General features: G+C 37.4%; 1 protein-coding gene across 1 annotated transcript; it reads left to right on the top strand.

Annotated features, from left to right (window-relative positions):
• Window positions 1-12,043: 12,043 nt before the first annotated feature.
• LOC104861649 (olfactory receptor 6N1) lies at window positions 12,044-12,995 on the top strand. Its single transcript, XM_010623159.2, is given in 2 exon segments — window positions 12,044-12,063; window positions 12,065-12,995. Coding segments are annotated over 2 exon segments (951 nt in total).
• The last annotated feature ends 625 nt before the right edge of the window (window positions 12,996-13,620 follow it).

The raw sequence follows: 13,620 nt of genomic DNA, 5'->3' as shown, positions 1-13,620 counted from the left end.
CAATACTGCATGTAAGAGCTATGAAAATAAAAGTAAAGTCATCAGTTGGAGTTTGTTTTTTTTATTTTTTACCATTTATTTGTTCCAAATACATATTGAAATGTACCTATTAGGCCACATACAATTTTTATTTAGTGACCAATTCATTTGACAACCTAGGTGCATGAATGGAATTCAGTCATTAAACAAGAAATTTCTGAATTAAGATTTTCTAGTGCTTTTATAGCCCACATTGCTAATTTTCAATTTTTTGGGGGAATAAATCTAGCCAATTTAAAGTTTTAACCAATTGAAATACATAGTTTATAGCATTATCACTGGGCTGGGTCTGGGAGATTCCCAAAATGCTATATAATAAGTACCTTCACTGACTCTTGTGTATTCACTGACTTGTATTAAAAGACAAAGAATTTTCAAGAAGTGTCAAAAAGAAGGCTTATTAGGCAGAGATAGAGATCATAGAGTGCACTCAAGAGAGAAATGCGGGCACTCAAAAAATTAAGTACATTATAGTTTGGGACATTTACTTGAAGGAGCGAAAACCTAGAGATAAATATGCCCCCCCAAAGGATTAGCTGTCTGGCTTTTTATTTTTTAAGTGGAAAGTGGAAGTTTCATGTGTCTTTAATCAAATTTTGAGTACATGCATGGGAGTAGTGACTATTAATTTGGAAAAGTATGCTGGGATTAAATTGTAGAAAAGGCTATTATGGTGAGAAATTGAGATAAAATATTAAATAGGTACTTTATAAAGGTGATAGTAAAGGAAGATACTAAGAAACAGAACTAGCACAATGCAGTGTCAAGGCATAAAAAATAAAAAGTTATATGCTATAGAGAAATAGAAGAAAGCAAGTAGTGGAAACAGACTATTGAATTTACCTATCACATTGTCACTGTAAGGAGATGGAGGTAAAGCGTTGAGAGATTAGTGAGTAATGAAAAGTCAAAGGAGCTGCATGTTCAAGGCCTGGGATGCAATAAAAAAGGTAAATACAAGATCCCAACAATGAATGTAACTGTACTGTATCCCTAAAATGTACCAATAAACTCAATTAAAGCTGAAAAAAAAAAGGTAAATAGCTAGATGCCAAAGCCTGTTCATACTAGCTTTTGAGAACTGATTGCTAATAAGATATTTTGTGAACAAGGGGCTCTGAATCAGTGATGGTGGGAGGATTTATACTATGAAAATCTAGTGCTTTTTTCTTCAAGAAGGGGATGTTGAGATCCTGGGGAGCAGCTGTGTGGACTAGATTGGCACAACTGCAAGGTGGATCACAGCCAGGTTCCCACCCCAACCCCAGAGCCCTGGGCATACCCACCCAAGACAAAGGCCCTCCTAGAAAAGAGCTGCACAGGCACACAAGCTTCAGACAGAGGCCCACCATACCATCAGCCACAGCTGAAGAAGGACACTATATTCTTGTAAAGGGAACAATCCAAGATGAAGAGATGACAATCATTAATATTTATGCATGAAACACTAGTGCACCCAACTAAGTAAAACAAATATTAACAGATATAAAAAATTATGTAATCACTAATGCAATAGTAGTGGTGGACCTCTATACCCCACTGTCACAAATAGATAGAACAATCAGACAAAAAATAAAAAATGAAATAGTAGAACTAAACCAAACTCTTCAACAAATGAACTTAACAGATGTTTAACAGAGTGTTCCACCTTAGAAAATCAGAATATATATCCTCTACAGCTGCACATCACTGCTAAATTTTATAAGACATTTAGAGAGGAACTACTGCCACTGCTGTTTAAACTCTTCAATAAAATTGAAAGGGAAGTGATACTTCTGAATTCATTCCTGGAAGCAAGTATCACCATGATCCCCAAAGCAAAGAAAGACACAACTGAGAAAGAGAACTATAGGCCAATCTCATTAATGAACACAGATGCAAAAATCTTTAATAAAATACTGGCAAATAGAATGCAGAAGATTATCAAGAAGATGATATACCCTGACCAAGTAGAATTCATCCCAGGGATGCAGGGATGGTTCAACATACAAAATCAATAAATGTAATACACTATATTAAGAGAGTCAAGGACAAAAATAATATGATCATTTCAATAGATGCAGAAAAAGCATTTGACAAAGTCCAACACATATTTATGATAAAAGGCCTCCAAAAAACTGGAATAGATGGTCTCTACCTTAATGTGATATAAACCATCTATTAAAAAACCTATAGCCAATATGATACTAAGTGGTCAAGAACTGAAATCTTTCACACCAAAATCAGGAACAAGGCAAGGATATCAACTGTCACCACTCCTGATCAGTATAACTTTGGAAACATTAGGCACAGCAATTAGACAAAAAAAAAAAAAGAGAGAAGGAATAAAGATAGGAAATGAAGAAGTAAAATTATCACTATTTGCAGGATGACATGATACTCTGTAGAGAAGACCCCAAGAACTCCACCAAAAGTCTTCTAGACTTAATAACCAAATTCAATAAGGTAGCTGGATACAAGGTCAACACACAAAAATCAATAGCTTTGCTGCACAGGAAAAACTGACTCACTGAAAGAGAAATGGGGCAAACAGTTCCTTTCACAATAGCATTAAAACATTGAAATACCTAGGAATCAAGCAAACAAAGAAATAAAAGACCTCTACTCTGAAAACTGCAGCATTCTGAAAAAAAAAAAAAAAAAGATTGAAGAGGATGTCAGAAAATGGAAAGACATCCCTTGCTCCTGGGTAGGAAGAATCAAAATATTGAAAATGGCCATACTTCCATAACTGCTATATAGATTCAATACAATCCCAATTGAAATCCCAGCAGCATACTTCACAGACTTTGAGAAAACAATCCAAAAATTCATTTGAAATAAGAAGAGACCTAGAACAGCAAAAGCAATTCTAGTCAACAAAGACAAGGTAGGAGGTATCACAATCCCCAAATTGAAAGTATACTACAAAGCTACTGTTATAAAAACAGCATAGTATTGGTAAAGAAAAAGAGGACCAGTGGAACAGATTAGAAGATTCAGAAACAACTAAAGACACACTCAGCCACCTAATCTTGGACAAAGGAGCCAAACATCCTCAGGGGAGGAAAGATAGCCTGTATAATAAATGGTGCTGGAAAAACTGGGTTTCTACTTGCCAAAGATTAAAACTAGACCTGTAATTCTCACCATGCACTAAACTAAAATAGAAATGAATTAAAGATCTAAATATAAAACAGAAACACTAAAATGGCTGGAAGAGAGTTTAGGTAGAATTCTTGAAGACATTGCCGTAGGAAAAGACTTTATGAAGAAAACCTCAGTTGCCCATGAACTAGCAAAAACAATCAACAAGTGGGATGTCTTCTTACTAAAAAGCTTCTACACAGCAAGAGAAATAACCAATAGTGTGAAGAGACAACCCACAATGTGGGAAAAAAAACTTTCATCAGCTGTTTCTCAGACAAAGGTATATGATGTAGAATATATAATGAACTTAAAAAAGTAAGATCTCCCAAATTTAAAGACCCAATCCAAAAATGGGCATCTGAACTGAACAGACATTTCTCAAAGAAGTAGAAATAGCAAATAAACATGTGAAAAAATGTTCAGCATCACTACTCATTGAAGAGATGCAAATGAAAACAACACTGAGATTCCACCTCACCCCAGAAAGAATGGCTGCTACCCTAAATCAACCAATGACAAATGCTGGTGGGGATGTGGGGAAAGAGGAACCTTGCTCCACAGCTGGTGGGAGTGTAGACTGGTGCAACCACTGTGGAAACCAGTGTGGAGATACCTCAAAGAACTAGGATTGGAAGTCCCATTTGACCCAGGTATTCCCCTGGGGGTTATCTTCCCAAAAGAATTAAGAGTCATACCCCAGTGGTATACGTACACCCATGTTCATAGTGGCACAGTTTGTGATAGCTAAAACTTGGAAGCAACACAACTTCCCATCAACTGGAGACTGGATAAAGAAAATGTGTTGTGTTATTTTATTAAATGTAGTACTACTCAACCACGAAGAATTAGAAACTAGAGCCTTTATAGCTAAATTGATGCACACTGAGGCTATACTCTTAAGTAAAATAAATAGGACACAAGTGTAAATACCGAATAGTTTCTCTAGTGTGAGAAACTGCAAGGACTAAAAGGTATGATAGATAATGTGGAATAGGAAGAAAAGGTACAAAGGGGAAGGGGAAGTGGGCGGGATAGAGGAAAGAAAGAAGGTAATGGAATTAATAGGAGAAAAAGAAAAAAAACGGAAACAAAATTTTTGTAGAGAAGGAAAGGTGGACAGGTTGAAGGGAGAGCAGGGGAATCGGGAAAAAATAAGAACTATGATGGATTGTGTAATGGTGCAAATTTCCAATGACAAATCTCATTATATTGTATAACTTAAATGTGCCAATAACATTAATTTAACAAAGAAGGGAATGTCAAGCATCTTTTATAAAATGCTGTAAGGAAAAGTGACCATGGCCTATCTGTTTTGGCTAGAAAAAACAGTTTATTGTTTTAGAAAACTTGAGCTTTTTTCAGGCAAGTACATCCTAATTATTTGGCTGTAGCTTATTATAAACTATGTTTATAATATATTTACTGAAGTCTTAATATGTATATGAAAGAGGCAGAATGAAGCCGTGCATAAAAATACTTTGTGCTGAATAAGAATGATTCGCGCTGAATAAAAATCACTCAAACTGAGGTTGAGGCTTAGTCCAGAAGTGGGAGGCTGGTTAGAGTTTGGTCAGGGAAAAAAATCTATTTTTGCTTGGCAAAAGCTTGGAGCTTAACAGTTGTGCACACAAGCAGAGACAGGTTATGACTAGGAGGGCAGAAAACAGATATAAATGGAGGGTTTTTTTGTTGTTGTTGTTTTTGTTTTTGTTTTTGTTTTTTGTACTGGGATGGAACTCGGGGATGGAACTCTGCGCTTACCAGAACCACTGAGCTAAATCCCCTGACCTGAATGGAGGTTTTTTAAGGACCAAAGATATTCTCATTCACATAAAAAAAGCTAAAAAGAAATAGTGGTGGGGGAAATTTGAATTTATAAGGTAGTCTCAGCAGTCAGACACCCTTTTAAATTCTGAGATTTTGCTTTTTTGCTCTGTTTCAGACAAGATTCTCTCTGAACCAGTCACATAGAATCTGGGACCTTAGCTACTGCTGTCAAACCATTGTAGGATGGAATAGCACTGAACAAAACTGTTTTCAGCCATGAGGAACACGATGTGAACCTGCTCATCACCCTGAGTCATTTCCATCTCAAGCCCAGCCTGGACAATTTAGAAACTTAGCTAGAATTTTTCTCAAAGCAAAACAAAAACAACCCAGAAATATGGCTGGAAATGTAGTGTAAAGCCCCCAGGATCAAGCCCAATATTTTACACATTCACACACATGCTCAGACATGAACAAACATACAAGGAAATGAAATAATACAATTTTTTTTGAGATCATAGTTTCCTCAGTTTTGTTACTGGATCCATGATATCATGAAGGAGAAAGAACACAGTGTGGATCAGAAATTGATAATAATAGTAGTTACTTAGCTCTTAGCTTAAACAGATTTAGAAATTTAAATAAATTCATGTTAATTAAGTAAAGAAATCAGTTTTATTATAAAACAGAATACATTATATTTGATAAATACATTTTTCACACATTATCATTGGATTATTATTTCCATGTCAAGATAGCGTTTTCATATTTTTGTAGTTTTGACTGACAAACAAAAATTGTATATGTTTAGGGGATGCAATGCAATGCTTTTGAATGAAAGTGGGATGATCAGGTGAATATTCTTGACCCCATTTACATATCTCGGCGGTGAAACACACAAAATCCACTCTGGACTGTTTTGATTTCAAGTCCTCAGTGAGGTAGCTAATGTCACAAAATATGGGAGCAACAGTTGAATTGGAAACCAAGATCTCAAGGCAAGATCTCTTTTCAAGGAAGATGACATGAAAAAGGAAACTGACGTGTGAGAGAACATGGAACTGCGGTAGATATGAACAAGCACAGGGTCTGGAGATGATCTTGATGGTATTGATTCCTTTGGCTGTGCCTGTTCTCACCACCTCACCTCCAAGATGGCTGCATAACTGGAAGGAACCGTCTGTCTCCCAAGTCACACAATATAGGATCCATTTGAACCTTGAGTTCTCAAACCACTTATTGAGTTTTTCCTGAAGGAAACCATCACCTGAGAGACATCCCACCTCAACTTGAGCTGGTAGTAATTGAAACAGTGAACTAGCAGGTGACAAAGAACTACTGGCTAATGAGCATCCTGTGTGTCAGTTCCTTCCTGGGAGAGCAGTTTTGCAACCCCAGGAGGTCTGTCTGGAAGGCTCTGGAGCTTTTGCCCACTCAAAAATATAAGTCATGGGAGAAGAATGTTATGGCATGACTTAATCCCCTAGGTTCCAACCAAGCGGTAACTTCACCTCCTGCAGGCCCCAAGAGTTGCTGGGTATGACAAGTAAGAAGAGAACAGGGAGTTCTCTTCCCACACAAACCTCCGAGTCCCAGCTAAGATCCTAGAATCAAGTCCAGCAATATCTTTCCCATACCAAGCTTGGGTAAGGACCTTTGTAGGCAGTTTTGTTTATTTTTTGTTATTTTGTTTCTTTCTCATCTTAGCACTAAGATCATTCACAATACAAAATTATATTTAAAAATACAAACAAATACGCTACTTTCTAAATGGTACAGTGAAGTCTGGTCTCAGATTAGAAAACTTGCTATATCTTTACCAAGTTTTATGACCATAAGCAAAGCATCTTCCCTATTTGGATCTCAAAAAAAGTTTCCTCTTTTTCAAGTGAGGACATTGGATGAGATAGTCTCTTACATTTTATCCCACTCCAAACTACCAGTACTTTTTCCTTGTGCTTAAGTGAAGACAGGTTATGGATAACGCAAATGTGGTAACTAAAATGCAAGTAATTGATTCTAAAAGGGGCTTAGAATGAGAAGAATAAAGCATGATTACAAAAGACCTAAGTAAGATAACTGTTACTGTTTACATGTGCTATGTTTTATAAGAGCACACTGACTCCCGTAGCAGGAGACCAAAGAGAAAAGATAAGCAGCAGATGAGGGAAAGAATCATAACAGCCACCTTGATCACCATCATCTTTTCGGTTGCCACCACCACTGCAAAACATCAAACATTGTGCTAAGGGCTCTGGCAGGTAAGAAATGGTATGTGATTTGTTTGTTAATAGCAGACACCTTACTTTGGAATGACAAGACCTGAATAAAAACAATTGCACTGCATGATACAGAGGGATAGTGAGAACTTTCTTCTGGGACTTTGGAGGTGCGGAAAATCAGTGTCCATCTTGGATGACCAGGGGAAGAAAGCGAAGGACTTGAGCTAGAAAACAATTGAGTTGTCTTCAGGTTGTCTCAGGATTAAGTGTATTATAGTGAGGGTATATGCTGCAAAGAAATGTGTCAAGACTAAATAGAAGGACTCGTCTTGTAAATAGTGTCATTTCAATAATGACAGTGAAATAATACTTAAAAACATAACTCTAGGCTACAGCAATGCAGTTCTTCCACAGAGAAAAACTAAGAATGAATGAAAGTGAGACTTCAGATCCATAGAAGGAAGAATTTCATCAAACTAAAGTGTTTCAACAGTGCAGATGATTGTGTTATGAGCAGGGACTCTGGTACCGTCAGTCATAGCAGGTTCTTTGTGACCATCTGTGTAGATTCCCAAGGCACAGATTCTTTTATGGGTAAGGAAATAAGATTTTTTACTAGTCTGAATCAAAGTGAGAAATACAAGGACACTGTGATATTTGGTACATATGGTTTATCCTACTGTTTTAGCCATTTTTCTTTCTTTTGACATTAAAAGCTGTTTTATTTTTCTTAATTGGTAGAAATACATGATAAAATTTGAATATTCTAACATTTCAATGAAACAAAAGGTTATATAGTTCACTGGGAAGTCCTAAAGTTTTTACTGACCCCGAGTCAATATTTACTGTTGCTGAAAATTATCATAGTATTTAGAAATTATAAGAGAAAATAAAATTTTAAAAATTAAAAAATTTTTAAAGTAATAGGGCCAGGGATTTAGCTCAGTGGTTCCATCGCATGCTTCACAAGCACCAAGTCTGGAGTTCAGTCCCTGGCACCAAAATGAAACAAGCAAACAAAGAGAAACCAAGAAAGCTATATTTTTCCATATGGAATGAAATGCAAAGGAGAGAGGGGAATGGTAAAAAATCTGAGAACTGAGAACTGGGCAGTTGAGTCATTGTGGAGGTATTGGTTTTCAATGGAAAATGGGGATGGTTCTCATCCTGATGACTCATGGTGAATCCCAGATACAGCATCGAGATAGAGAGCAACAGTGACTCATCAGAGAGGGATAACATGATGCACAGCTGTGAATAGCTCTTTGGAACCCGGTGGAAACTTTGCCCAGGAGAAAGGAACAGCAAAGTATTGGTTTCTAATATTCAATTTTGTGGCCAGTACCCTGTGTTGATTGTAAAATTGAGTCTAAGGCCCCAGCCAATTCATCCGCGAGATTGGAGACCAGAGGTGGAGGCGGGGTAGCTCCAAAATATATACTCCTGAGTGAAATAAATAAGTCACACATGTAAATACCAAATAGTTTCTCTGGTGTGAATAAACTATAATAGTATATAAGATCCTAATGAGATAATGGACAATGTGAAATAGGAAGAAAGGGGCTAAAGGTGTAGGGAAAGTAGGAAGGGTAGGGGAAAGCTAATAAGAGGAAAAGAAATAAATATGAGAGAATGAAAAAATGGAAATGAAATGTTTGTAAATGGGGAGGGGAGAAGGGGTGAAGGGAGGGCAGGGACAAGGGGAAAAAATGAGAACCAAGACCTGTCATGTAAAGGTACAAGATCCCAATAATGAATGTAACTGTACTGTATACCTAAAATGTACCAATAAACTCAATGAGAAACACACACACACACACACACACACACACACACACACAAATATATATACTTGGATTGAGAAGAGAAGGAATTTGAAGCATCTGGGAGAAAAAAATGTTACTTGCATAGAAACTTTGGGATAATTCTTACAGAAAGCAGATGTGTACCCAAGATTCAAAAGAGGCAGATGCAGAAGTGGGCAGTGGACAAACATGAATTTGAAAATAGGAGAAACAAGGCAAAGGTGAACTTGGAGTATTGAAATGGTTCTTCTGATGCAAGATTAGCCATGTAAGAGGCCCGGCCAGAAGTAGAAGAAGAAGAAGAAGACGGCTCTGCCGTCTTGGGAGAAACATCTGGGTCAGGTCTCAGGTTGATAATGCTTTGGTATAAGGAATGGGCATATTGCCTGGGTTTAGAGGAGAGTACATACCAGGGAAAAGCAGAGTGAGATGAGTGAGGTAAGAGTCAAGGATCCTAGAAACAAAAGAAATGATGACCCTGAGGACAGAAAGAAAATGCTGGGTGTCTTTCAGAACTCTTTTCCTTTACACAGTATTCCTCTATGCTCTAAAGACTCTTCCTACAATATGGTCGTCTAACAAATTCTGCTACTTCATTTGAAATAACATTTATGTCTTCTGTGATGTCTTTTTAATCTCCATATTCAACCTGTGGCTCATTTGCTGTTCTTCCATCCCCTACTGCATGTGAATATTATCCCACAGAATTTGAATGTTCATAAAACAAATATTTGTTATGATTATGGTTCAGACATGGCTGTAAGTGTTTAAGATACGCCAGAAAACAAAATGGAAAAAAATTTACCTGCCCTTATGAAATTTTTCACACAAAGGAGAAACATGAATAATAATGATACTAGGTAAGTACAATTTACAGGTTAGAAAATGATACTTCAAGAAAAATTAAAGAGGAAAGGGTGAGAGCAGTCCAAGATATGGCTGGCAGAAAAGAGATAGTTTTACATAGGGTGTCCCAAGTATTGAGATTTTACCAAAGATTTGAAATAAATGAAGGGACTATTCAAGTAGATAATTGATGAAAAACACTTCTATCAAACAGCTGGTGATAAAAATCATCAGACTCTACGTATATGGCACAGAGATAGAAACAATGATGCGAGACTTTGGAACAGCGGTGGAAAAACTGCAGTTGTCATCGTTTGACGTCGGGCAGGATCTGTTTCAAGCACATAGGAGTTCAGCTGAAGATGATTCCTTGACACCTTGGAGGAGATGTGAGGAAGACTCAGATGTATGAATGTAGAGTAGGGAGAACAGGTGCTGGTTGAGAATTTGATTCAGAGGTCTGTTAGCACTTTTATGCTGTTAAGATATATGTTACGCTATTAACAAAAGTGTTTATATAAAGGAGAAAAAAAGAACAAACACTGACCTCTGGAAACTGTGACATGAAAAACATAGGGCAAAGACAGAGCTAACAGAAAAGAATAAGAAACCCGAAGTCCTACTCAGAGAATATAGTGTCAAGAGTCAGGAGAGATGGACCTTTGTTGGGAGCTACTGATAGCTCAAGTAAGCTAAGGAATGAAAACTGATCACCAGATTTTGCAAAGTTTAAATAATCAGTGGTGATGAGAAAAAAGTTGTGATGGAGAGGAGATGGTGAGAATGCAAGAAGAAACTGAAGGAAAGAACTAGAGGTAGTAAGTTTCAGCAATTTGTGGAGAAGTTTTGGGAGAGGGGATAGAAGAAATGGAGCAGGAGATGTGAGACAAATTCGCTAAGAGAAAGAATTTGGGGGCTTATTTTGTGTTTGATGAGTTAGAGTAATAGCATATTTCTATGCTGATGAAATGTTCTAGTATAATGCTGCCTAGCAATTAGTTTTTTCTCTACTGGAATATTTGTTTTTTCATATACCATCATGACTATGGCCAGTAACAATATTCTGTATTTCCCAAACTGTTAAAAAACGGATCTTAAGTGTTTTTGCCACAAAAAAGATAACTATGTAATTAATACCTCTATTATTTATCCAGAAGTAGTTACTTCACAATGTATATGTACTTTAAAACATCATGTTCTACATAATAAACACATAAAACTTTTATCAATTTAAAATAATTAAAGTAAAGAAGAAAAATAGTTTCTTAGCTTAGAGGCTATATTTACTTCTCTCTTTAGCCTAAGTAGAATGTCTAGAAAATGTATGATAACTTTTTTATACTGCCCTCAACATAGAAGAATATAAGTATTTGTCACCTGCAGAATAAATCAATTAGAATAGTGCATTTCAGGTTAGTAGAAAGGAAAAGATAGAAATGATTGTGGGGGGGAAAGCCAGTTTGGAGATAGATCTGTGCCCTGTTTTTTGCCTACCTGTTTCATTTACTCTCAATTAGAATAGTGCATTTCAGGTTAGTAGAAAGGAAAAGATAGAAATGATTGTGGGGGGGAAAAGCCAGTTTGGAGATAGATCTGTGCCCTGTTTTTTTCCTACCTGTTTCATTTACTTAAACTCCTTAGCCTAGATGGTGATTTTCACCAGTGTCCCCAAAAAGGTCTAGAACTGGCTTGTGTACTCCTGATGATGTTAAGTCTGGTTTTCCCTGAGAAGATGGGAGAGAGAAGGAGAAAGTGAATGATTTAGAAGTAGCCAGGAATTTGAAGAGGATAATAACTTGAAATTAGAAACCAGAAAACGTAATTCAAATTAGGTATACTTGGTTCAGTATGCTACCAATATTTTATCAGTATAAATGACTTATTCCTCAGAAAAGATACATATGTAAATGATAATATATTCTTCTGATAAGGAATATTAAGATTCCTAAATCATATATATATATATTACATTAAGACAGTTGTTTACAGGACGGAAGGTGGCACCAGACCAGGGCTGTGTTTGTTAATCATAAAAGGCATTTAAAATCTAATTATAATGGTGGACACTCTGAAAGAGGCTGTGCACTGTGAAGAGGGGCCAGATTCAAATGTATTTATTTGGGAAGTCTTTACTCTGGAGATGAAGGGAGGGAAAAAGCACCTTGAACATGTCTTTGTTAGGATTTCTGTGGCTCAATTTTCTTCCTTATTCCTCATACTTCACCTTATAGGGAGATGAATGATGAAAAATGGACATGGAAACTCGAGCCAGGTGACAGAATTCATCATCTTGGGCTTCCCTCATCTCCAGGGTATTCAAACTTATCTCTTTTTCATGTTGCTTGTCATTTACCTTACAACTATCCTGGGAAACCTACTGATATTCTTGGTGGTCCATCTGGATGCCCGGCTTCACACACCCATGTATCAATTTGTCAGCATTCTTTCCTTCTTGGAGCTGGGCTACACGGCTGCCACCATCCCCAAGATGCTGGCAAATTTGCTCAGTGAGAAGAAGAGGATTTCTTTCTCTGGATGCCTCCTGCAGATCTATTTCTTTCACTCCCTTGGAGCTACTGAGTGTTATCTCCTAACAGCTATGGCTTATGACAGGTACTTGGCTATCTGCAGGCCCCTCCACTATCCCACCCTCATGACCCCATCACTTTGTACAAAGATCGCGGTTGGCTGTTGGTTGGGAGGCTTGGCTGGGCCAGTGGCTGAGATTTCCTTAGTGTCCCGCCTCCCTTTCTGTGGTCCCAACCACATTCAGCATATCTTCTGTGATTTCCCCCCAGTGCTGAGCTTGGCTTGTACTGACACTTCGGCCAATGTCCTGGTGGATTTTGTGATAAATTCCTGCAAAATCCTGGCCACCTTCTTGTTGATCCTCAGCTCCTATGTGCAGATAATCTGCACAGTGCTCAAGATTCCCTCAGCTGCAGGCAAGAGAAAGGCCTTCTCTACCTGTGCCTCCCACCTTACTGTGGTTCTCATCTTCTACGGGAGTATCCTCTTCATGTACGTGCGGCTGAAGAAGAGCTACTCCCTCGATTACGACCGGGCCCTGGCAGTGGTCTACTCGGTGATCACCCCTCTCCTCAACCCTTTCATCTACAGCCTGCGGAACAAGGAGATCAAGGAGGCCATGAGGAGGCAGCTAAAGAGAACAAGGGCACTAGGGTGAGTGAAGGCAGTAAAAGGCAAGGATGGGATTGAGGATATGGCATCCTCAGGAGTCATCAGTGAGTAGAGGTGAGAAATAAAGCATTGTGTGCTTCTCCATGGGGAAGCGGGGAGGAAGAAATCACTTACTGGTTTTCAGTGTTACAACAACCATTCTACTGTCGGCTAGAATCACTTTCTGTTTGAGAACAGAGACTAGAAAAAGCACATTTTCTCTTAACAGGATATAATGTGTAGTGATTTTAAAAATCTTAAATGTTTGTATATCATACCTTGAATTTCTGTCAAATTTGTATCTTGCCTATAATGTGTACTTTTAAATGTATTTCATTTAATATAAATCCATTCAGCTGTGGTCTAAACAATAAAATTTATTAAATAAAATTCAGGCGAAATAAATGATTTTTCATATACTATTTATAATCATGTAATGTGGAAAGCACTCATACAATAAAGGATGTTTTTAAAATCACATGTATCTGAGTCTAAATACTAGTTCATTTGGTCACTTATCAATTAGTTCAAAGGTGGAAGAGAAAGTTTCTGGATACAAAATCTTAAGTTCATTATTTGATAACAGTATTTTCTTTGAAGATTCTTTGGAAAATTAGTGATAAGATGTATAA

The sequence above is a fragment of the Fukomys damarensis genome, unplaced genomic scaffold, assembly GCF_012274545.1.
Source record: "Fukomys damarensis isolate Sample0158 unplaced genomic scaffold, DMR_v1.0_HiC HiC_scaffold_19, whole genome shotgun sequence".
Taxonomy (NCBI): Eukaryota; Metazoa; Chordata; class Mammalia; order Rodentia; family Bathyergidae; genus Fukomys; species Fukomys damarensis.
The sequence above is the reverse complement of the archived record's forward strand: the minus strand, read 5'-3'. Positions and strand labels throughout refer to the sequence as shown.